The 26383-nt window shown below is 35.6% G+C and overlaps 1 protein-coding gene across 1 annotated transcript; it reads right to left on the reverse strand.

Annotated features, from left to right (window-relative positions):
- Positions 1-4586: 4586 nt before the first annotated feature.
- LOC129740928 (tubulin beta chain-like) lies at positions 4587-24578 on the reverse strand. Its single transcript, XM_055732573.1, has 3 exons — positions 24470-24578; positions 6841-7085; positions 4587-6774 (listed from the first exon to the last, which is right to left on the reverse strand). Exons 2-3 carry the CDS (start codon positions 7015-7017, stop codon positions 5821-5823), a joined length of 1131 nt encoding a protein of 376 aa, XP_055588548.1. The 5' UTR covers positions 7018-7085; positions 24470-24578; the 3' UTR covers positions 4587-5820.
- Positions 24579-26383: the final 1805 nt, after the last annotated feature.

Genomic DNA, 26383 nt, shown 5'->3' on the forward strand with positions numbered 1-26383 from the left:
TTTTTTGTCAGCAAAGGTGTAAAGGTTGACAACCTATGAAATTAATAAATTAAAATATATGGATTGATTTGTTTTGGAAATATTTTGAATACGTTTAAAGCCAACAAATACTACTTCATTGTGTTGAAAAAAGATTTTTTTCTAAAAAGCGAACAAAAACAGTCTCAAATGAAGGCATTCATGTCACAAAAAAAGGAAACTTTTTTATATTTTACGGGAGAACTTAGACATTTTATAAAATGTTCATTGAAAATGATGAGACGATTCTGGTTGGAATCCAGCTAAGTTACAGCAGCGCGAATGAGTGAATTTACGTCACGAAATTTGATTTCTCTTTTTGTAATTTTTTTTAATGGAAATATGCTCTGAAAGCTGTTTTGACCCTTCAGATGGTCGGATTTTTTTCAAATCGAACATAATTTAGTTGATAAAAAATAATTTGCAATATTCAAATGAAAAAAAAAATAATGGAAAAAAATGTTTTTGGCTTATTTTTCAAAACTGTGAGAGATAGTAGTAATTTTAACGTATAATTCCTCAATATGTTGCTGTCAAAGTGCCAGTCGAAATATGGAAAAGGTTAGGAAAAGATACCGTCAACTGGGGCAACATGCAACATTTTTCAACTTCTATGGCTTCTTAAATGTTTATGTCCACAGATAATCATACCTCTTGTCCATCAAAGGTTTTAAGGTTGATGGGACACCAAATTGACGTAGTCAGAAAAATTATTGGTTTCACCAGTTATTTTTAAATTTACAAAAACATGCGATTTTCACCCTACTAAGAAAAAGGGGTAAGTTGCAACAAACTCTGTTATCAATGAAAAATCAAATGAAAATGTTCATAAATTTATAGTTTTTTATTCATTTCGGATGTCATTACACATAAAGCCCCAATTGCAGTAATTTTAAATTTTGTTCGAATGAAATTTTACATATGTTTTTAAGGAAAAAGCGTAAATCTGATGCATACATTGAGGGATAAAAAATACTACAAAATATGGAATTGTGGACACTTCACAAACACTTCAAATTGTGGAAAATTGTTTTTTCTACAACTCATTCGAAAACCTTATATTCATTTCCACAGAGAATAGGAAATCAAGGTGATATGTAGGCACTGAAGTCAAAAATGGTCAATTCTAGCGTAAATTCACGAGTTGTACTCCATTTCCCCGAAAACCATTGCCCAGAATGAAAAATCACCAGAAATCCACTTCCCCAGATTTTTTTTGCCCAGAATGCACCATTTACCAGAGTTTTTTTTTCCTAGAATGAACCATTTCCCAGAAAAAACATTACCAGAATGAACCATTTCCCAGAAAAATTTTCGCCAGAATTGCCATTTCCCAGAAAATTTAATATATTTATCTAACCTGAAATTCATAAAATTAAAATAGATTTTTCCACAAAAATTGGATTCTCATAATACTATTCTTTCGCGGCAAAGCCGCAACCAACGAGGATGAAGGGACAGAGGTGGCACAAAGCCGCCGAAGCTCCCAAATCCGAGGTGGCCGCCGACCCGCCGTCGGAAGCGGCGGCCCTAAGACATTGGTCTAGATCTGCCGGGGCTTCCTAGGTCTACGTGAAAGCTAGGGGTGATCCCTTAGCCCCGTCCGCCACACTATAGCGTGAAGGACAAAACGTCTTTCAAGTTCGAACGCGCAGCGTGAGGAGTCGAAAACCAAAACGGTTTTTTTTTTTCAAAGGACCATGGCTAGCATTGAATCAATTAAAGTACCAAACCATAAACAAAGCACAATATTGGTTGTAAAATAAATTTAGTTGGAAAATTTCAAAGTTGTAGTTTCATTTATAAAATCATTTTGAAAAAATGAATTTCGAATCATATGAAATTTACAAGAATTCATTAGGAAAAAAAGCAAATAAAAAAAAATAGAGGAAAAAATCTGGGATTTGTGCCATTCTGGGAAATGTTCCATTCTGGGAAATGGTGCATTCTGGAGAATTTTTTTTCTGGGAAATGGTTCATTCTGGGGTTTGATTTCGGGTGTTTGTCATTCTGGGAAAAATTCATTCTGGGCAATGGTTTTCGGGTAAATGGTATACAAGCAAATTCACGTCACTAAAGTCATCGATCACAACCACAACACAAATAACTTAGTTTTATTAATGACCATATTATATTTATTTTGAAGGAAACTCAATTTGCAACCGTTTTTTCCTATTTTTTCATTTTCAAGTAAATTGATTGACTTCTAGCTTGATAACAGTTCAGAAAAGTCCGGAATAGCGATTTCACGTCACGGAGGAATGTGTCATTTGCGTTTTTCCAACAGACGGAGGGGAGCGAAAAGCGCCTGAAAGGTATGCAATAAATTTCATATCATAAGAACACCTTCATAATAAATCGCCTTTGGGTATGCAACAAATGAAGCATTCGAACAGCACTGCCAGTTCTATAAAGACTTATTGCAATGAGGTTTTAGGAAAAAAATTTTGGAAAAAATGTACGAAACATGAGTTTATCCTATAAAATAGTTTTGACCATGGTAGCAGAGATTGTGTAAACATTTTTAACAGGATATTAAAAATTGCTTTCATTTATATGGTGTCCGAATTCCTGATAGCAAGGAAATGTGATGATGGTTGAGTTTGTTGTTGTTTTCTTGAAAAATGCAATAATTATATCTAACTATAAAAAATATATTAAAATTTAAACTTACAAAATTTACCTCTTTTCGCGGTAGCAAGAAGCAGCTATTTTCAGAACTGATTCTGACTTGAGCGGTGCTCTGAATCCAAATTTGCGATAAGTTTATTTTCAATCAACTCTTATTTTTTGAATCAGAGGTTCACTGTATTAGGGATGAAAAATCCCCCGGAGTTAAAGTCTTGCTGAATAGGATTATTTTTCCTTTTTCGATTAAATCATGTGAGAAATTCTCACTGAGAATGATTGACTCAAACATTCATTCAATCAAAATTAAGTGTTGAATCTATGTATTATCGTATCTAATTCGAAATTTTTGGAAACAGAACAGATGCTCATGAAAGTTGGAAAGCATGCAAAAAAACATTCGCCGTACCCCAGTGGAATTCGAATCCAAACCTTGCGTCACTCTAGGGCCCATGTATTACATTCTACGACAAGAGAAGTTCTCATGTTTTTCACATTAAATTCATCGATCTTTTCCCAAAAGTTCAAATTACGATGATACATTTACAATGGACCCATTTTCTCCTTTTTCAATTTTATATTTTTTACTTCATCATAACCGGGCTCAATAGATTGTTTTAAACGCATTTAGAAGTTGTGCCTGATAAGAGTTCTGCTCTGAGCATCTTCTTATATGTCAGTTTTTCTTGAAATTTGAATTTAAAGCTGTGTTTTAGGTAAACTTGATTCCTATATTTCGAAACTGGAATGTCTTACATAGTGTGCAACTTAGACTAGCACTTGAGATCACCCACCAAGCCACATTCAATCAAATGACGGACGCGGTGGCCCGCCTGGCAGGCTGCTGCGTTGAGACTGACCCGTTGCTTCGGGATAATGTGTCTATACACCTACACGTCCGTTCTTGACCCACACACATAGATCAAATTTTCAAAAAAAAAAATAAGGCAAATAGGACAAAACAAATAACCTGTTTGACAAATCTAACAAAATGGGACTCGATTTTTTTTTCTTCTCACTTTCAAATGGTTCCCATACGAAAAAAAATATAATAAAAATATTTATTCACATATGTCAATCGTTAGAGTATAACATGAACTTCTTAATGCCAAATTTTCAAAGCAAAGCACATTTTTTTAAGAAAAGATTTTCCAAAATGTATGTCATGAGTTAACTTGATCTCTCGAGATCATAAGGATATATTTTTCTCCTGAATAGATGTTTATCATGACTAAGCACGCAATCATAAATATTTAATCAATTACTTATATTTATCGAATAACTTCCAGATAAAAAGAGCTCAAAAAAGTGCATTTATTTGAAAATTTGAAAATTGCGCCTTTAAGTATGCAATGAATATAGGGTAGTAGACAAAGTTTTAGATTTCTTTTTGTCTGACACTTATAAAATGTGAAATGAAAACTAATATGGCAAAAACAGTCAACGGAACTTTTATCTTTAGATTTTTGTCAAAGCTTAGGGCACCCTGATAAAAGGAATTAGTCTCCTTTATCTTTCAAAATACCACAATTTTTAGACCCACTTTTCTTTTGTACGGGATTTTCATCTTCTAAATAGATATGAACAAAATAAAAAAAAAGGAATCAAGTATTCCCATTCTTCCCTTGCTATGGGACAGATAAATATCAGATCAAAAACCGCACATGACATCTCCTTTGATCTTGGAAAAAACGTTCAAATTAAGCTAGGCTAATGTACATGCTTAAAAATTCAGGCCAAAAATAAATTTTGAGAAGCCCCACACCAACCCGATAGATTGGCTAAATAAGTTGAATATTGAGTTGATGTTTTCTGGCAGGGCAAGGAACAGTTTCAGCCCCGAGGTTTGAATTTTGGAAAACAATAATTTTCCAGACCATTCTACAATATTTAAATTGCCATACAAGGATTGTCATCGAGCAAAAAATAAAACCAAACACTTACAAATAAATACAAAATACATGTTTATCGTTTCTCATTTTGGTCTTAACGTTCTAGTCTGGTCTCTCTGATTTCTGATATTTCTTGTTTGGTCCACTGTCAAAGTTATTAGTAGGTAGTAGGTAATTTGCTTACGTTGTGTATCGCTAACTTACGATTTAAAGGAAGATGATTCAACGATTTCAGCCAGCTCTAACACAAAACAATCGGATCCCTGTTTTTGCTTCTCGATTGATCACTGGTACGCGTATCGTCACGTCTCTAAAGGTATACCTTCTTTAAATAATCAAACGTTTTGCAATAAATATCAGAAGACAGAAAGCGATACGTTTCAAAACGATAGATTTGTTTTCCTGCAAAAATTTTTGTATTGCAACACATCATTGCCTCTAAAGTTATAGATACAAAAGATACACTACTTATGCACTGTTTCGGTTGGCTAATTTTGAAACCGATTTTATTCTTTAAATACTCCAATGGGGCCAAACGTGTTTTGTTTCGTTCAAATCTTTGGGTATATTGCTAAATGAGTGAGTAATTAACGTACTTTTCCATCTATCCACTATCAGAACCTTCATCAATTGGCAGCTCTTATATAAGTTGAGTTCCTCTCTTCTGCTTAGACTCTTTATAATATGTTGGGCCTAAAGAACAGTATTTTTCCTTGACCTGTTCACGACTTCTTCGAGTTTTACAGGTTGGAACTTGTGTAGAAGGAAAAAGGCGCTCGTGAGTCAGCTTTGTAAGAGGTATTTCTTTCCCTTAGAAATATTGCTTCAAAGTGGTTGCATTTTTCCTGCAGGTCCAATACAGAGTTTTTCGTTGTTTCGGTGTAGAAAAAACCGGGTCTAGGCTCGTAAAAATACTGCGACTTGGGCCCAAAATTTAAATGTTAACACTAAATCTCACACTCGTTCTCGCAGATTCTATTCTTACACAACTATAGTTAGTTTTTCTTCATTTGATGATTGTAGTTTAAGAGAAAAGGTGAATTTACTGTTTTAGAAATGTTTTTGATAAGCATTGTATTCCGAAAGATATCATTCAATTAGTAGGGGTGTTGAGATCTGACTGTGTGGTAAATGTTGTTAAAGGGATGCAGTTAACTTCCTGTTGAGACTATTTCTTCGGCTTGTTTTCTAATAAAACATCGGCATTCGATTTGTTCTAACTAAAATAATAAATAGTAAAATGCTTCTCGACAACCAGCGTTCGATTTGGAGCATCCGTGGTTTAGACGCATTCGCCTTCCATTTCGTCAGCGACTTCTTCCTGTTCGAATTCGTCATCGGCCGTCGCTTCCTGGTACTGCTGATATTCGGACACCAGATCGTTCATGTTGCTCTCAGCTTCGGTGAATTCCATCTCATCCATACCTTCGCCAGTGTACCAATGCAAGAAAGCCTTTCGGCGGAACATAGCGGAGAACTGCTCGGAGATACGCTTGAACAGTTCCTGGATGGCAGTGGTGTTTCCGATGAAGGTGGAGGACATCTTCAGACCCTTTGGAGGAATATCACAGACGGCAGTCTTGACGTTGTTAGGGATCCATTCGACGAAGTAGCTGCTGTTCTTGTTCTGAACGGCCAGCATCTGTTCGTCGACTTCCTTCATCGACATGCGGCCTCGGAATACGGCGGCAACAGTCAGGTAACGTCCATGACGTGGATCACAGGCTGCCATCATGTTCTTAGCATCGAACATCTGCTGGGTCAGTTCTGGGACTGTCAGGGCGCGGTACTGTTGCGATCCACGAGAAGTCAACGGAGCAAATCCGGGCATGAAGAAGTGCAGACGTGGGAATGGAACCATGTTGACGGCCAACTTGCGCAGATCGGCATTCAATTGTCCAGGGAAACGTAGACAAGTGGTCACACCGGACATGGTCAACGAGACCAGATGGTTCAGATCGCCGTAGCTTGGGTTCGGCACCTTCAAGGTACGGAAGCAGATATCGTACAGGGCTTCGTTGTCGATACAGTAGGTCTCATCGGTGTTTTCCACCAGCTGATGAATCGACAGCGTAGCGTTGTAAGGTTCCACAACTGTATCCGACACCTTAGGCGAAGGCACAACCGAGTAAGTGTTCATGATTCTATCAGGATATTCCTCACGGATCTTCGAAATCAGCAGCGTTCCCATACCGGATCCAGTACCACCTCCAAGCGAGTGGGTCAATTGGAATCCCTATAAAAAAGCGATCAACCTTCAGTAAAGCAATTCCTCCTTGAAACAAATTTGTCTCAATCTCACCTGCAAACAGTCACAGTTCTCGGACTCCTTGCGCACCACATCTAGCACCGCATCGACCAGCTCGGCACCCTCGGTGTAGTGACCCTTGGCCCAGTTGTTGCCGGCACCGGACTGTCCGAAAACGAAGTTATCGGGACGGAACAGCTTTCCGTACGGCCCGGAACGGACCGCCTCCATAGTACCGGGTTCCAGATCCAACAGAACGGCACGTGGTACATACTTGCCTCCTGACGAACGAGACACGGCTGCAAACGGAAGTAATCGAGAAGGGAAAAAATTAATCATAAGTCCAGTGTTGAAAATACTCATTACATGAAATATGCTCAACAAGTTGTCAACTTGATTTCATTGAAATTTGTATTGCTTATTCAATTCGTGCACAGTGCACCTTTATATGATTTTTACAACATAAATTTTTTGGATTAAAATTAAACGTCAATTTTCTTACAATTTTTTGTTGCCAGTTACCACTGTAAATAAAGTTCAAATGTGATGAAACAATGCGTAGTAAAAGTTCGAACGAGGATTTAAAAAACACGTGGTTATGGTTATGCTGATTTAGTTTTGTAAGAGCAAAATCAGAAGAGCCTCTGAGGACACGGTGACATTTAGCTTTTCGAAAATCCAACTTGAAAAAGAGATTTCTATTAGGTAGGTACATGGAAGTCATTCATGTTAACCTCGTAACAGCTGTGAGTCGTAATTGCGACCCGAAATGCATTTTAAAGATCACGGATCTCCGATTTAAATTATGTGATTTTTCCACGCTTCATGGCAAATTAAAGGTGAAAAATAAGTGCACTCGTTTCAATTTTTTTAGTATCCTTCATCCTCCTCCTTTCCAGCTGGGATTTTTTAAATGACATTTTTTTTCAAACGAGTCAAAACGAATCTATAATGTTCAACAATGTTTTCATGGTAATGAATTCGGTAGCGAATTTTGAATACGGCGAATGCGCCAGCATCACCGGTTTGGAGAATCAAAGTACTACAGCTCCATAAGCTCCCAGAAAAAAATATTATTTTGTTTTCTTTATTTCTTGAAAATCGAATATCCTTCAGATAACTTTTTACAATCAAACTATAGGTCTCCAAACATACTTTTACACCCAGCTGATAACTCCATTTGTTTGCATTTGGCGTATTCGCCCATTTCAAAACTCACTACCGTATTGTTTTCATAGGGTCGTTATTACGACCCATGGGGTGAACCTCCAGTAGCGGGTGAATTTAATGTTTCAATGCCGACATATTTAGGCTGGAAAGTCATATTCAACATGTTCAACTATAAAGTTAATTGACGTAACTTTATTAAAGAACAAAAAATGGCCCGGATGCACAAAACATGCACAACAGTGGTACCACCTGCCTTAGCCCATATTTTTCACCTTTCACTCCGGCGTGTTCCCAGACGTTTGAAAGGAATCCTATGTAGGGGAAAAGTTCATATATCGCCCCATGTGGCTAATACGCGCCACCCTTGTTTTGAAGAATCTGAAACATTTTAAGCCTGCAAAATATAACCAATTTGTTTTAAATGCTGTGATTAGTCATGGCAAGTATGAATTTTTCTTTAAAATGCCCCTGTGTCGTAATAATTTCACAATTCAGGTTTTTCTTCATTTCGATCTAAATTTCAAAACACTTTTAATAAGGTGTCACCAAGCAGAGGAAAACGAATAAGACAATATTTTCTGACACATCGATAGAGTAGAATCTAAATAATGATTTTATGCTAAAAAATCATACTGAACTCGCTAAGGTATGCTTTTCATGGGTACGTTCTATCACGGCCCATGCGCTCGTTATAACGCGCCAATCGTAGTAGGCTGAAAATAGCATTAATTTATGAAAAAGGCCAATTTTCATTGAAAATGAACAAAAAGTCTAAAACCATATTTTGGGCGATAATTCAGCTCAAAAAATCTACTTTTCAGTTTTGTTAAATTTATATTAGTCCATTTTGATTTTCTTTTCAGTCAAAGTGTCTGTAAGTATTGGTGTGTTTTCGGTCTTCGGCTGCTCTCGGGTGTGTTCGGCTGCTAGGCGCGTATTGAATACACAGCGGGGCATATTCGCAACACAGTTTTGTTCTGTGGCTTTGAATATGGTTTTTAAAAATCAAGTTTTTGAAGAAACTATAGCAATTTGAGTAATGAAAAATCATAGGCATTTATAGAAAACACTTTTCTTCAACGATTACACCCATTTCTAACACAATTTGTACGTGGAATACATAGAAAATCAGCCCAGTTCCAAGTAGGCCTTGTTCAGGTGCCGACGCGTTTTTTTTTCGGGTTTCTCGTGCGCTGCATTTTTTCTTTCTCATTGATATACTTGGTGATTTGGGTAATGTTTCAAGGATAAAATTAAAAAAATTGAAGAATTGGTACTAGTGAATTTAAAAGTACTCGTGTGATTTGTGGCTGGAATTGTGTCTTTCTCGGTCGTTTATGGTTGCTTCTCATGTGAAATTGAAATAAAGTACAACAGAATGGGAAAAGAAAGCATAAACTATGTTCATCATGTGCTAAATGAAGATATTGCTATTCTTCTAATCTATTTGAGAAGCATAGTAATTAAAGAAACAAAGTTGTGTTGAAATGTGTGCAAAAATTGTGAAGAAATCGGATGATGAAGCCAATCGATTGCAAGCAAATCAGCAGCCAAAAGCGCGCGAGCGGCGGAATTCAACAAAACAGAGAATCCGGTGAGCTCGTTCCTTAATACTATTGGAATTTTCCACTTTTCATTTCCTTATTCGAGCTTCTAAAAAAGTGTTTTCTAAAGATTTGTATAGAAGGACACGAAATATTTTAACGAAGAATACGGAAAGAGCTACCTTCCAATTAAACGCTCAATGTTTTATTTTTCTTTACTCCACCCACACGATGGTTTGATCGCAGCAATCAATGATTTTTAAAAATTCATCACCAGTTATACCTAGTGGGTTTTTTTCTTTACTGTTCTTTCCCATTTTATTCGGGTGGGTACTTTGTTCATTTAGCTAAATGTCCGGTTGCTAATGGTTTCATGTGCCCGATAGAACGTTGCTGTTAGGAATCATTTGAACTAAATTTGCTTAAAAGACACGTAATAGGTGCTGTTGGATAATTACTACGACTTCGAATAGATACTGCGAGTTCCAAATTTGACATTCGGATTGAGTAATTGTTCACTTCGTGCTAGGGTGATTCCGCCCAATTCCGCCTGGTATAAAACTTATTTCCACATTTTTTTTGTCAATTAATTGCAGGCGTATAAATGTAAAATAATTTTAAAGATTTTTTAGGAAAAATTCCAAAATATAATTTATTTTCGTGTGTAAATAATCGAACACCATACTGAAGCACTATAAAACATCATCATCTATATAAATAAAAAGCAATTTTCTGTATGTTTGTTTGTTTGTTTGTTTGTTTGTCCTCTATAGACACAGCCGTCTTAAGAGCTAGAGAGCTTAAATTTGGCATGGACGTTCATTAGCACCAAATTTCCACATAGAAGTTTTGAGTGACGAGCAATCGATTTCAGATATTGAATTTTAGGTCAGAGGTCGGCCAAAGGGGTCGTCCATATCAACTGTTGAATGTTTTTGCGATATTGGCGGTATTATACATCGAATTGTGATGAAAACAACGGATTGAGCATAGCATGAGTGAACGACTAAGAAACTAGAAAACGATTTATGTAAACCTAGATTTAAGTTTTATTCATTCAGACACCCACCTTTGTCAGATGATACCAATATAATAAACAATAAACAATTGCAAAATTAGCACATGAGTGTTTTGAGGGACGAGCAATCAATTCCAGGTTTATAGTTTAGGATCAGGGGTCGCCCAAAGGGGTCGTCCATATCAACCTATTAATGTTTTTGCAATATTGACGTTATTCTACATTGGATTGAGATGAAAATTATCACATATGAGTTTTGAGGGACGCTCTACTGTTTTCAGGTTTCAAATTTTGATAGGGGTCAGTGTAAGGGGTCGTCCATATTATTGTTCACAGGTTTTGTAATATTGTCTGAATTGTGCGTAGGATTGTAATGAAAATTAGCACATGGGAGTTTTACAGTAAAAGTAATTGATTACAGGTATCAAGTTTTGGATCGTGGTTCAAAAAAGGGGTCGTCCATATTAGTTTTTCTCTGTTTTCGCGATATTGTCGTCATTATGCATAGGATTGAGATGAAAATCTGCACATGGGTGTTTTGAAGAACGAGCAATAGATTTTTGAGGCATCGACCAAAGGGGTCGTCCATATGAATTTTTCACTATCTTTGCGATGTTGAGGCTAATACACAATAGATTGAGGTGAAAAATTTTCACATGGGAGTTTTAAGGGACAACTAATTGTTTTCAAGTTTAAAATTTTGGATCGAGGATCGGCAAAAGGGGTCGTCCATATTAAAAGTTCACTATTTTTGCTATATTGCCGTGATTACGCATCACATTGAGATCAAATTTTGTACACGGGAGGTTTGAAAGACAGGAAATTTATTTCAGGTTCCCAATTTCGGTTCAGGGATCGGAAAAAGGGGTCATCCATATGAATTATTTACTGTTATCGCGATATTGTCTTTCAAAAAAAACTGTTTAATATTTTATGCAATATAGTATTGAAAATGCATCCCAATTACCATTTACACACACTTATCATATATTTGAAATTAAAAACGAAACGGAGTTCGTACGGGATCAGCTAGTTTTTAACAGGGTTAAGATATAAAAATGTTTTAACAATTGAAAATTTAGCTAGTATGCAAAGATAAAGTGAGCTATTATGCTCTCCATATCATAAGAGAAAAATATTTTTTTAAGATTGTAGAGTAAATTGTTACTCAAATATTGGTGCTAAGGTAGACAGATTTTTTTTCGATATATCACTCAAAGTGACTTTATGCTAAATCTGACAAATGCTACGTATTCAGGAAACCGAAATACTGCAAAATGACTTTTTAAAACATATTGGCAGCAAAGACACTGCTCCTCAGTGATTTTGTTTTGGAACCATATATGTTAAACCGACATTTGTTGCCTATTTATCGCATTGTTCGATTAAGATTTGTTATATTTTAAATGTTGCAATATTATGAAATATGTGAGTTTTTTTTTTGTAAATTTCCTTTATTGAAGTATTTGATCAATTTGGAAAAAAGTAATCGTCACGTCAATTGATAAATTCCAAAATGTCATCAGAAAACCTAAATTAACAATTAAACATCATAGTTGGAGGTTCTTTACAGAAGCCATGACAACTGTTTTGCCCCCTAACTCAACATAATATTTGGAATTTTCATTATATTAAAAAAAAAATTCCAAAAAGGTTGGAGTATGGTCAACAAATGGGGTTGAGTTTAAAGCTGCGTTGTGATTTGAGATGTGTAAAGGTTAGATAAGGTAGATGCAGTAAATGATAAGATTTGGGTTTCATAAAATGGTAAGGTTCATTGAATTTTTTTAAATGTATATACAAATATAAGAACAACCAGAATTACCGTTAAATAGAAATTTTTTACCAAATAGAATAAAATTATCATCATTTAGCTTGGAATTATAAAGTTTAATTGCTTTCAATAGCTTAAAATTTGTAAGTGCAGTTGAGTATCCTAACTGATCATTCACAATATAATATGATTTTTTCATTAATATTTTTAGAAACGGATTATAAGTCGGTAAATAGAGCTATAGCTTTAACACAACTGGTAAGATCTAAGGTTGAGTATGAAAAGGTAAGAGTTCACGGAGTGGTAAGATTTCATAATTTTTCAACAATTTCATTTATTTTATAAATTATTTTTGAACGGTCACTCAGTTGCCAGCTGGACAGGTATCTACACGTATGCGGAATACCTGTCGAAGATTCATAACACTAGAATGTTATGAATTCTATACGGTTGCGAAAGTGATTGTATCGTTCTACAAATAACACATACATATACACGTATCACTCATTACATAACAGTTCATACGAAGCCATGGTGTCGGGTATGTGGTTGTTTGCATTGTAGATAGGCCGAACAATTGATCTAAAGAATGCAAATAATCGCATACGTTGGCGAAACTGCGGTGAATCCGTGCACCCATGGTGGATTACCTACATACATACATATACATACATACATACATAGAAAATCAGCGATTCGCTTAGGTGGCGTATAATAGGGCATGTTCTCCTATTCCCCGTCAAAAAGAAAGGAAACAAGTCTGACATATCAAACTACCGCGGAATCGCTGCCCTTTGCGCAGCGTCTAAATTGTTCGAACTCGTTGTTCTGGAATACTTCACCCACAACTGCTCGTCATATATATCCGACACTCAACACGGCTTCATGCCAAAGAGATCCACTAGCACCAATTTAGTAGTCTATTCTACATACATTTTTAATGCGCTTCAAGCCCGCGACCAAGTCGATGCTATCTATACCGCTGCCTTTGACAAAATCAATCATAGAAAAGCAATTTCTAAGTTCTCTCGCCTAGGCATCTGTGGGCCTATACTCCGGTGGCTCGAAACCTACCTTTCAGGTCGAAGCATTTCTGTTGAAATTGGAGACCATACCTCTAAACCTTTCCGCGTAACATCTGGTGTCCCTCAAGGATCTCACTTAGGGCCCTTAATATTTTCATTGTATCTGAACGACGTAAACCTCGCACTGAGATGTATGTATGCATATTTCCTACGCTGCCGATTTCAAACTCTACTTTACCATCCGTGCCCCCAAAGATGCAGAGTTTTTACAACTTCAGTTGGACGCCTTTTTGAATTGGTGTCGTGAGAACCGTATGGTCCTAAATTCTACAAAATGTTCAATCATTTCATTTACGAGGAAACACTCAACATTTTTCTACGACTACCACATTCAACAAACACCTCTCACACGTGTTAGCGTATTTAAAGACTCAGGTGCTTCGACCAACAACTTTCATTTAAAGACCATATCGCATACATTGCTACTAAAGCTTCAAGATGTCTCGGTTTCCTTTTTAGAATAACCAAGCATTTCAGAGACATTCAATGCCTTAAAGTTCTATTCTGTGCACTAGTCCGATCTAACTTAGAGTACTGCTCGGTAGTGTGGAATCCTCATTAAACAAATCAATCGATCGTATCGAAAAGATTCAACGAAAATTCATACGCTTCACTCTCCGCAATCTACCGTGAAACGATCCCGTCAATCTTCCTTTTTTCTTTTCATATCTCCCGAAACACAATAAATAAATAATTGAATAAATAAAGAAATAAATAAATAAAAACTTAAAAACAAGTTAGCAAGTTTTACTAGACCATAACGAAGGTCGGGATAGTGATCCTAGTGACGCTTACTCTCAAATTCTACATCATCAAAGCTTATTGAAAAGACCGTTTTGGTTAAAACACCTGAAGTTAGACAATATAGAAGCAATAATACAAACATGTACTCTAACACGGGAAATCGAGAATGTTAAAATCAAAGAAATAAATTGCAGCAGAACCCCGCTTATCTGAGCTCCAGTTATCCGAGCTTCCGCTTAATCCGAGCCATATTTTAATTGCAGCGATGTATTGTTATGCTATTGTTGCTGAGCCCCCGAACCGACCCAGCAAACATTTTTGTAGGTAGGGGAAAAGTTCATATAACGCCTCATGTGGCTAATACGCGCCACCCTTATTTTGATGAATCTGAAACATTTTAAGCCTGCGAAATATTACCAATTTGTTTTAAATGCTGTGATTGGTCATGGCAAGTATGAATTTTTCCTTAAAATGCCCCTGTGTCGTGATAATTTCAAAATTTAGGTTTTTCTTCATTTCGATCTAAATATCAAAACACTTTCAATAAGGTATCACCAAGCAGAGAAAAACGAATAAGACAATATTTTCTGGCCATCGATAGAGGAGAATCTAAACTATGATTTTATGGTGTCAATTGAATTCATGATTTATAAATCCAAAAAGACATACACATGTTAAACAGCTAATAACGCATTTGTCTAAAAAGATACGAAGTTATGATATTCAACAAAGTTTATCAGCGGAAAATTTCCTTGAAGGAATTTATAAATTGGCACAAAAACCATTAGCAAGCTCGGTTCCACAGAAGAAACAAAAATAATGTTGATTTTTCAGTACAAAATATTCAATTTTCCCATACAAACCTAAAAGTTCAAATTTACTCATGTAAACGTTACTTAAAAATTCTGCAAAAAATCATGGATGAGTTTTGGATCACAAGGAAGCTTTTAAGACCCCAGGGTTTGATAAATTCAAAAATAACCCCAAATCGGCTCAGTCTATTAATTCAGCCCGAAAAATCTCCTTTAAATTTTCATTTAAATTTTGATTAGTCCATTTTAATATTCTTTTCAGTCAAAGTGTTTGTAAGTATTGGTGTCTTTTCGGTCTTCGGCTGCTTTCGGCTTCTAGGCGCGAATTGAATACACAGCGGCGCGTATTTGCAACACAGTTCTGTTTTGAGGCTTTGAATAAGGTTTTTAAAAATCAGGTTTTTGAAGCAACTATAGCAATTTGAGTAACAAAAAATCATAGGCTTTTGTAGATAACACTTTTCTTCAACGATTACACCTATTTTTAACACAATTTGTACGTGGAATACATAGAAGATCTGCGATTCGCTTAGGTGGCGCATAATAAGCATGTTCCCCTATATTTCTCAACAACTTTGTTATACGTTACATATAGGGGAGAGTGGGGATACTTGATCCTCTTATCTTATTTTCACCATATCATTTTGGAAAAATTTAGCAACTCGCTGTCTTTGACATTTTCTGATAGCTTGTAACTTCAAGTTTCTACGCTCCAAAAATTAGAACGATACTTGAACCCCTTGATGAACTAGATGCATTTTCGTGGGAGTAAAAAAATTGCGATTCTTCTGAAGTTAGGGGAGACTTGATCCCCTATTGAAGGAGACTTGATCTTTTATTCAGGAAGCCCTAATCCTTGTATGAAAATCAAACAAAACCCAAGATAGAATGTTAATTGACTATTTTGGTCATGTTTGTTCTCATTTCACAACTTATAGCAACCATAAGTAGAAAATTCTATAACTTTGTCTCAACGCTAATAACATTGCATACTTAAAGGCGCTATTTTTTATAGAGAAAATTAATTATTTTTGCCCTTTTCTTCAGACAATTGTTTAATAAAAATTAGTTTTTGGATAAATATTAGTAATCTCGTAATCAGCAATCATAACGATCAATTCAGACGAAGAATATGCCGTTTGGAAGGGGGATCAATTGTACCCAACTCTAGGGGATCAATTGTACCCATAATCAACATTTTAGAAAAAAAAAATCTGAAAAAAGTTGAGAATTTTCCATTACTTTGAAAATATGGCATTATGAAGTTCATTTTACGCTCGAACGATTGATACATTGGAACAAATATTTTTTTCATAATTTTCTCATGTAAGGAACATTTTAAAGTGATGCTAAAAGATCTTCAAGTTAGATTTTGTGAAGTTTTTCAAACAAAGTTCAATTACTCAAACAATTATTTTGTTAAAATTTTTAAAACTACAAGCTTTGTTATTTTGCTCATTTTGGCACATTTTTCTAGAACATTTGATCTTAGTAAGACATTCCAGTTTCGAGATATAGCTAAGGAATCAAGTATCCCCAGGGATCAAGTATCCTCATTCTCCCCTACATTACAGAATGATCGTATGAAACTCGAAAAAACAGCATTGCAGAATGCAAGAGAGTACAAGTTTTTTCTCTCAGCGCATGCGAACCGTTGCCAGCGACAAAATTTGCTGCTTCTGTCAATGAGCAATTCTCGCAAATACACTATCTGATTTTTATCAATCTGGTTGCACTGCTGGTTGCAGAGGCAGAGAGTACATCAAAGCTATTCTCTCACTTGACCCACGCGGGAGAAAAAAAGGAACGAAATCGTCTTCATAATCTGCAAACATGGCGGACTTTTGATCATATCCGATTTATACCATTTAAGGATGGCAACGCAAGTGTCTTTTTTTTCGGGTCCGCGAAAATTTTTCTGATTTTATTGTTTTTGATAGAACTTTTATTGTTTAAATAATCGAAAACACGTTCCTTAGTTTGAGAGACGGGATGTCTACTGGAAGACTTACCACCGGAAGTGTTTTGAACGAGTTAGGTGGTTGATTGTAAGAGCAGCAAGTGGTTTGGACCGTTTTTTTTTCTGCGCAATTGAAACGACCTACCGGCGACCGAAGAGAGATTTTCTACGGAAACATCAAAACAACACCGATCTAAGCTAAGTATTTGTATAAAAAACCTTCTCATTCAAAAAAATAATTGATATTGAAATTTCCAAGCTTCAGATATATACAGATACTTATGATTTTGATATGATTTTATTTGGTTGATCTGGATTAAATTGCTTTGTTTAACCTTGTTTTAATGAATCATTAATGGTTTTCAATGGTGCAATTGTTTACAATGAAAAACTAGTGAAGCATGCATAAATTCAATTTTGCTTTCGTAGAGTTCTCATAATTTATACAGTCAAACAAATTAATTTTCTAAATATCGCCTGATTGTGTTTATCATTAACAAATCGTTCAAAATGGTATTACTACTTTTTTTTCTTTAAAAAGACTCAAGCATTTTTTTTATTTGTTTTGCAGCCATTTTTCTATGTAGCCCGTGTTAAAGATCATCAAAGGGCACACAAATAAATGTATTGTCAAGTATTTTAGAGTGAACAGATATTAGGATGCTACACAAATGAGCGAAACTATGGTAGAGTATCGAAAATAGATTAGCTTTCAGCTCAATAATATAGATTGAAGAAATTTTGTATTACTGTTCCAAAGAACATTAGTAATTTATCTTTCAAAGCTCAACATTTTTCTTCATGAATCTTTGAAAATCAGCATGACAGTTTTTGATACGACATGGATATGCGAACGTGGTGTATGAATAGGCATATTTGAATAAAAAGATGCATGCTTGACAGTTATTTATTTTCAACTGCTCTGTTTTAAATTTTGAAAGAAAAGTAACAGGTTGGTTTTCTGTTGTTTGAGGTTACTTGAAATGAAGAGCCCACTCATTGACAAGATAGAAATTCTAGTATAGGATACGAGTTTGTTAATGAAGGATATAAGTTAGGTTATTTTTCAAATTCACTTTTAAGTAACTTGAATTGTAACAGTAAGTTATTTTGTCTTTAGGAAAAAAGGAGAATAGCAGAATATTATGCTAATAATCAGATCACACTAGTCAAAAGTGTCTCCAGATTATATCCTTTTACCCACTCCCCAGAACCAAATTATTTGCTAGGATGCAGAGGTGACCTCGGTCCTAAGGCACGAATTATTTCTTTCATCCCTTTCTCCTCTTTTCAAACTATCTATTGACTACTAGGACGTGGCCGGCGCCGTTATTGATGATAAAAGAGAGAGCATCAGTTTTGGGCATTGTGAATGTGTTGTCAGTCCCAGACACCATTCATTTGACCTTTGAACAAAATTGGTGGCCTCGGTCAATCACGGAGTAGCAACCATTGGCGATGTAGAATTCTCTACTGAGCCACGCCTGCGACCATGGGATTCGAAATGCATTTGATTCAATATCATTGTTGTACCAATAAAGAGTTGAAAAGCATATTAAGGAAATTCTACGGAATTGTTCAATATTAACTTATAACTAAAAATTTATAATAAAGCATTTCGGGCTCAATGTTTAAGGGTGGATGTGAGTAGTCAATCAAGCTAAGCTAAGCTATCCGATTTAAACCATTTAATCCGAGTTTGAGGAGCGATTTGTACGACCTTTTATTTGCGTTAGTTGGAATTACGATTCGCAGTAACGTTTTTAATGACTTGATTTATCATTTTTAATGCGATTTCATGTTTGCTGGCGAAGTTCTTGTCAACATCAGCGACGGTTACATCACTTATGACATTTCTTGTTGATCTTCCTCGTGTCGGAACCAAAAAGGTAATTTCTACCACTTCGAGGTGAAACTCACCTTACAGCGAGGTAAATTTTGCCTGAATCGAGCTGGAAAAAAAGGTATTCACCGAGAAAAAGGTAAATTAAAAAAAAGTACATTTACTTCGTAGCGAGGTGAAGTAGACCTGGATTGAGCTAAAAAAAACGGTACAATTGGGACAAAACGCTAAATGTTTCTTTGAAATTAATTTAGTTGTGCAGCTTCTCGTCATAATACTTTGCTTATGTTACAGAATAGCCTACAGAGCTTTTTTCCACGTCATTCCGGAACCCAGGGGTGGAAAATAGAAGAAAAAACCAAAAAAGCGCTCAAGTGTAAAATTGATCTGACTAAATCACCGACCAGTGAGCAGGTACCAAATATTATTTCTTTAGAATGATCATTCTAAAAACTTTAAAAAAAAAAAAAAGAGTTTTGCATTGCATAAGTTCACAAGTTTCACCAAACTGAGCATGCCGCATCTATGAAACAATAGCTTTTGTTGATTTTGTTTGGTTCCAGCACGAATTTTCATCATAAACGATTACAAATCTATTCAGAAGGTGCTCATTTTTCTATCGAAAAGTAAAAAATGCTGCAAAAATGCTGCAACGAATTTCTATTTTCCTGAACTAGTCCGGAACATCCTCCAGATATCTTTCCGGAAAAGCTAGACCTGACTGTAGAGAATATTGGTAAAAGATTGAATAAATATTAATTTCATTGGAATAAATTAATTAAGAGTATTAACAGTTTGTGTGAACTACCCTGTTTAATTGGTTGATCGATTTCAAGAACATCGATGTTTCTGTCAAAAAAGAAAACATGCAAGAGAGAGTATCGTGGGAAATACTCAACAGTCAACGCTTTGATGAGAGAGTGCGAGAATATCCTGTAGCTCGAAAGAATGGGTACATGAGAGGAGTCAGTTTATAGAGCAAGCTTGAAATAGACGGATCTTTCGCGGAGTTTCGAGTTTTAGGTGAGAAAAATTAAAGAGTGAAGTGAAAAAGAACGTCAAAGAAAACTGGAGGTTTCGGCATGGAAAGTCGACCGGTTACGACACTGACCGGATTAGTCGAACGGAGAAGGGCATGAATGTGTAAAACAATACACATGGATTCAGCAACTATGGTAACTCGGGAGAACGCGAAGAAGAACAAGAAAGCAGAAGTATTTATCCGGCAACGATACAAAACGTTGATCTCCGATTTAGATGGCCACGAGCCTAGAGCACCAAAGTTAACCTGATCTTGCCTCAACAATTTTTTTTAACTGTTTCGATAATAATTGTAAAGTAAAAGTTCTTATTTATCTTAAATTCATATCAATTCTTAAAAGAATTTTGTTTTATTTCTATTCAAGAAACCAGCCAAACCAGGTAGAATTTACCTTTGAAATCAGTAAATGGGAAAACGGAGTTATTTACTATTATGCTAGGTGAATGCGAAAAAGGTTAATTTTACCTTTTTGCTAGGTGAATAAAAAAAGGTAATTTACTGATAAAGATGGGTGGAAAAAACACCTTTGCTTTTCGGTAAATGTTTCCTTTTTTCATTTTTTCGTGTAAGTTCACCGAAAGACGTGGATTAAACACACAGAAAAATTCTGAGCTTTAAATTTCATGAAAAATGCGGTCAAATATTTTGTCAAATTTCCTATATTATAACGCAGCCCTGAAAAAAATAGCGTTGTATTTCTTGGGTTCAAAACCTCTTATCCACCAAATTCAACAGGGTGTCGACTACCTGGAAAATCAGGGAAAATCAGGGAATTCAATTTGCATCAGGGAAAATCAGGGAATTTTTACACCAATCAGGGAAAAAATAATGATCCTGATTTTATTTGACGAAATTGAAATGTCATAGTTTATATCTGCTTAAAAATTTACTTCAGTGTACGTTGCTCACTGTATACACAGTATTCTAAAAGTACCGTGTTTCCGTTAAAGTTTTGCGCTCACCGTTGGTTAGAAAACGTGAGCGTTGCTCAGCGAGCAATAGTAATCACTCCACACATGAAAAAGTTTGTTGAAGGTGTTCAAAATGTCAAGATAGAGTCGATATCCGATTCATATCGAGACGTTTTTGCATGCCTCAAGGATCCGCTTCTTCTGGTCAAATTGGCTTTCTTCGTATCCGTTGGAGGCGAAATGGAACCTTTCTTACGAGAATTTCAGTCGGACAGCCCGATGGTACCTTTTCTGTACAATTCGTTGAGTCAAATAGTTCGAGGAATAATGGAAAGATTTGTGAAGGTTGAGCAGCTGAAGAATATTAACCAGGTTCGTTTAACATATATTATTATTATTTCTGTAATACCGTAATCCGAGGTGAGATTGTTTTTCTTTTCTTTCCAAAACATCTGATTTTCTACATGTTTGACATTAAAACAAGATTGGCCTTACCTAAACATTCAAAACGATTTTACGCAGTTAGGGAACTTGTCATAGTATTAGATTTTGCCTATTTGATTATAAGATTTAACCTTGAATTTAAGCTGACTAATGCGAATAGAATTACTTTCAATTCTCAAGCCAATTCTTCTTCCAAATTTCTTCCATTGAAAACCTTAGCTTCCTTATTCTTTGTTAACATCTTCTAATCATAGCTCATCGTTTGGTACAGTTTTGATTTCTGAGCATAACTTGAAACTCGCCCATAACTTGCACTTCAATGATAAATGTTGACCAATCTTACCTCAGTTTCCAGCGATAATGGAAAAACTCAAACTTACACATTTTTGTAAATTAATTTAAGTTACAGTGGATGAAGTGAATGAAATAAAAAATCATCTACCATCGAAAGACATTGTTCTCGGATATGACACTAAGAATGCAATGAAAAAACATCCTAACCTCAGCGAAAAGCAAGTTCTGCAATTTCGTATCGAATGCAAGGGAATGCTGAAGGCAATTGTACTTAAGGTTATGAAGCGATCGCCATTAACTTATCCTCTGACCAAGGACGCCTCTTGCCTTGATCCGGCAGTTATCTGCAGCGATGCCAAATTGGCCAAAAAACGACTTGAGAAGACTTTGACTATATTGAGATTTAGCAGTACAGCAGAATTCCGGAGTGATTGCCAGAGGCGATAAATTTGATAATTATTACCGTAGCAAAGGCAGACTGGATCATTTGTGGAGTGGAGTGCTAGCAAATGCCAAGTGTCCAGAATTCTTCAACATCGTCAAAATGATCTGCTGTCTTTCACATGGCAACGCGAATGTTGAACGTGGTTTTTCAGTAAATTCCGAATGTCTCTTCGAAAATATGCGTGAAGAAACAGTGGTGGCTAAACGACAAATCTATGATGCGGTTTTTTATGCTGGTGGGATAAAATCAGTCCAAATTTCCAACAAACTTACTCAGAGAGTTCGAAATTCACATGCTCTATATTTGGAAGAAAAAGATCGCCGCAAAAAGGAAGCATTTGAATCAGATCAAACAAAGCTGATGAAGCGTCATCGAGAAGCGGAAGAAAAATCGCATGAGGTGAAACGGAGGAAAATTTTGGAAGACGCACAGAAGATGGCTGATATCTTGCAAGAGAAAATTGTTATGCTGAAATCATCAGAATTTCTACAAGTGGATCCGAACTGGTTGACTTATTTTAAAATGTTTAATATCACAGATAATACTTCCATTAAAATTATCGTAATAAATTAATATTCTCGTCTCAAAGCTTTCTGTGCGTTTATTTTCGGGGGAAATATATTTTTTATAACTTTAAGTTGCTTCCTCAGGTTGTTTTTCAAACCTGGAATTTTCTGGAAAAACGACTGGAAAATCAGGGAAAATCAGGGAATTTCATTACCAGATATGAGTCGACACCCTGTTCAAGGAATTTCATCTTATTGGACATGCGTTGTTGCAAGAGCGTCCCGAACTTTTTGGGCTTGTGATATAGGTGAATTGGCAGGGCAGTTGCCTCCTGAGCCAATGTTTGTAAGTTCAATACCAAGAGTAAATATCGAACACAATTGTATATGAACATAATGTATGGAAGAAGAAATGTTTGCATATTAAATCGTACAGGGAATTCAAATAAACCGCTAACGAAGTTTGTCTTTAACTAATGGTTTTGGTTATTCTTGAGCCTCAATTTTTGCTAAATTTTTCATGAAAAAAGTTATGACCATTTTAAAATAAAAAATCTAAATCCATTGAAATGTCTTTCAAAATGGTGGACTTTGCTCGCTAGAGCTTACAATCATTTCATGATTATTTTTTTTCAATGATTCTATAAATAAACAAATTTGTTGGCTAAAAAAAGCAAATTTTTGACGATTTTTTATTTTCATCCTACGGTTAGGCAGCTTTAAAATTTCAGTGAAAACGCTAAAATTCAAAATATTAATTTTCAAAAATTTTGTTTTTGTTTAACATCGACTATCATTCTGGGGTAATACCTAGTTGGTGTAGTGATAATAGGAACAAAGTGAAATAAAAGTACTGAAAAACATGAGTCTAAATAACTTATCAACTTACAAACTGTTGATAGACTTCACAGCGAAGACGTATGTTGTCTGTGAAATCAGAAGCTAATCCAGATCAGTAGAGGTCTCTCTTGAATCAGTGACCTCACTATCATTATCTTGGAAAAAAAGAAATCGCTAAATGCAACGTGGGAGAGACGAGAGCGTTTCTAGAAATGGGATCGAATGATCGAAGGAATGGAACTTAACGAAATGAACGTCTGACTGTGTGTGTGCAATCGGAGCGCAAAAATATTCTCGATCCCCGAACGAAATCGATTATTGAGTCAGATAATAGAGTATTGCGTCGACGAAAAGTTCGAACGTAAGCGACTGAGGAAGGATTTCCGAACGCTCGAACAGAAATGAATCCTCCGGACTCGGCAGTTGGGTTTATGGTTTGTGCACATGAAACGTACTGCAACAATGAAGAAAAGTTTAAAACCCAAAGTTATGTTTTTTGGAACTTTCAGTACATTTCTGGTGATTTTTGAATGAAAAATTTTGTTATCCCATACAAATTTTCATACGAAATTAATCTCGTTGCGTTAATTCAGGACTGAACAAACCGCTTCCAAAATTGTTATTGCTTTTTCTGGCAGTAAAAACCACTCAAAAAAGTTATGGGAGGTGTAAAAATTTAAAAATTTGAAGTTTCCATACAAAGTTTGCAGCGGTCTAATGCACATACTTCTTGTAATTTGTAGTGATTGAACCGTAATATGGAACATAAACAGCTTCTCTACCACTCACAACTGCCTTTACACCCAAAATTTCCAACGATAACATGCTTAGAAATTTTACATTTGCTTTATCTACTAAATTGAAGTTTTTGCATACGCAAGACGCGTATATGGATCTTAAAAATCTGCAATTCTGCAAAACATTTGCAAATTTCGTCTAAATAATCTCTCAAAATCTTCAAAATGTAAACCAGATATGTTCCAACCAGTTGTGTGTTTCTTTATAAATGTGAAATAAAAAGTAATCAAATCCAAACTGTATTCAATTGTATTTAAACATTTTGAATTGAACTGAATCATGTTTATTCCTATTCAATGGCCTATCTACAGGCGCTCAAATGAATGTGTTTGGTATGTTTTAATTTAGTTGCAGCGAATCAGTTCTTACAAAATCACATAAAATACGCTTCCTCGGCAAAATATGAGTGAACTCTATCCTAATTTTTGTTGATCGAACGAAAATCAAACTCACCTGAGGCTTCATTGTAGTAAACACTGACGCGCTCCAGCTGCAAATCCGATTCTCCATGGTAGATACCGGTGTTATCGATTCCGTGTTCCTCGGAGATGATTTCCCAGAACTGTAAGAGTATAAAAAGAAGAAGGATATTTAGTATGAAAGTTCTAAATGAAAAAAAAACAGTAGCTGTTAATGTGTGAATTGGCTCGAAGTCTGTCGATGTGATGCCCGGGCGATAAATGGAATTTAAAATATCTACTAGAACTTGAACAGGTGCAGGCATCAGATTCCACGAGCAACAATGACTAAAAATGATAACTTACTTTTTCAAATAATAAAATAGATTGTAATCAATTCATCGTGAATTAAGTTGTTGCTGCCATGATACCCGAGCGTTTTGATTTTCCCTAACTTCATTATTATGCGTTCTGGTGTTGAAGAAACACACCGTTAGGGAACCTTTTTATTAATTTTTCTACCCACTCGTACAACACCGCCTTCGGGAAATGGGAAAGAAAAACAAAAACTCATTCACACCACTCCAGAATGAATTGTTCGTGTCAAAACAAACCGAAGATCCAGCTTCCGAAACCTCTCTAGGGCAAAGAAATGGATGTTTGCGTACCGAATTAGTATGGAGCACGTGGACCCGATCGCACGTGTTTCAATTTGGAGAAATGTTTTGGTTTTGAGCTTTGCTTATTCTCTTGTTTCGTTTCTATTTTTTCAAGACCCTACGAGAAAAGATTTTTTAAACAATTTTTTGAGTCTTCTTTTGTAGGTGTTCTATATTGAAATATTTTCCATATTTTGTTCCATTACCAACAATAAAAGATTGGCTTCGGTATATTTTTGAAATCATAAAAAAATATTTTTCTTCACACCAATTTTGTGAAGGGTAAGATCAATGAAAACGCTATAAAAATACCTATTAATAATTCATAGGTTTTTTTATAGCATATTCATTGATCTAACCCTGATTATTTATTAATTTACAGATGTTTTATGGCGCCAGCTATGTATGAAATTTCTAGGCGAAATAATAATATAAGAACAGGCGCATTCGTTTATGTGATCTTTTGAAACTCCCGAATTTTGAAAAGATTAAGCTTAGGGAAAAGTTTTCAAATCCGAGGTTTGAATATGAATAAAAAAATACTCTATCATTTCAAAACTGCCCCTTTTATTTTTCAATTATTTCTTTGAAAAAAAAAATCATTGAATTTTCTGAAATAATTTTAATTCAATTAAAGCCATTATACAAAAATATGTCCAATTTTCTCACATTTGAACCGCCCCGAACTAACGTTAGACAGAAAATTATGGCAAACTTGACTATCAAAGTAAATCCAAGGAATAGATAAATATACCATAAAATAAATCCCATTAAGTCACCTTAATCCTGCCCGGTCCATAAAGAAGTCAGCAAACCAGTTACGCCGAAACACGTTTGGATGCTTCAAAAGTATCGCGATGCGTATGGCTAGAGCTAGTTAGAGCTACCAAACTAACTGTTTAGAGTGCATCCGGGAAAAGCTCGGGCCCATAAACTGTCACCCGCCCGTCTCCCGTGAACCACAACAGAACAAAACTGACAGATGCAATCCATAATCAGAAGAGAGAGAGAGATCAACAATCCAGGGATGATGGGTCGGAGACAAATGGCGCATATCTTTTGGCCGCTTTATGAGTTTTATTTCCCATACACATGGTACTGGTACTGCTTAGATCATGGAATAGTCATAGGTTAGGCTAGGAATGGCTCCATTCGATTAGAAGTTTTCTACTGAAAAGGTTACTGACTAACTGACTTGAGAGTGGCTGCGCGAGTAAGATCATAAAAATTAAAATCACTTTTACGAGTGCAGTTGTTTATTGCGGGCCGAAAGCGTGCGCTTGCATTGTTAATTTATTGATATTAATTTA

Source organism: Uranotaenia lowii, chromosome 2 (genome assembly GCF_029784155.1).
Source record: "Uranotaenia lowii strain MFRU-FL chromosome 2, ASM2978415v1, whole genome shotgun sequence".
Taxonomy (NCBI): Eukaryota; Metazoa; Arthropoda; class Insecta; order Diptera; family Culicidae; genus Uranotaenia; species Uranotaenia lowii.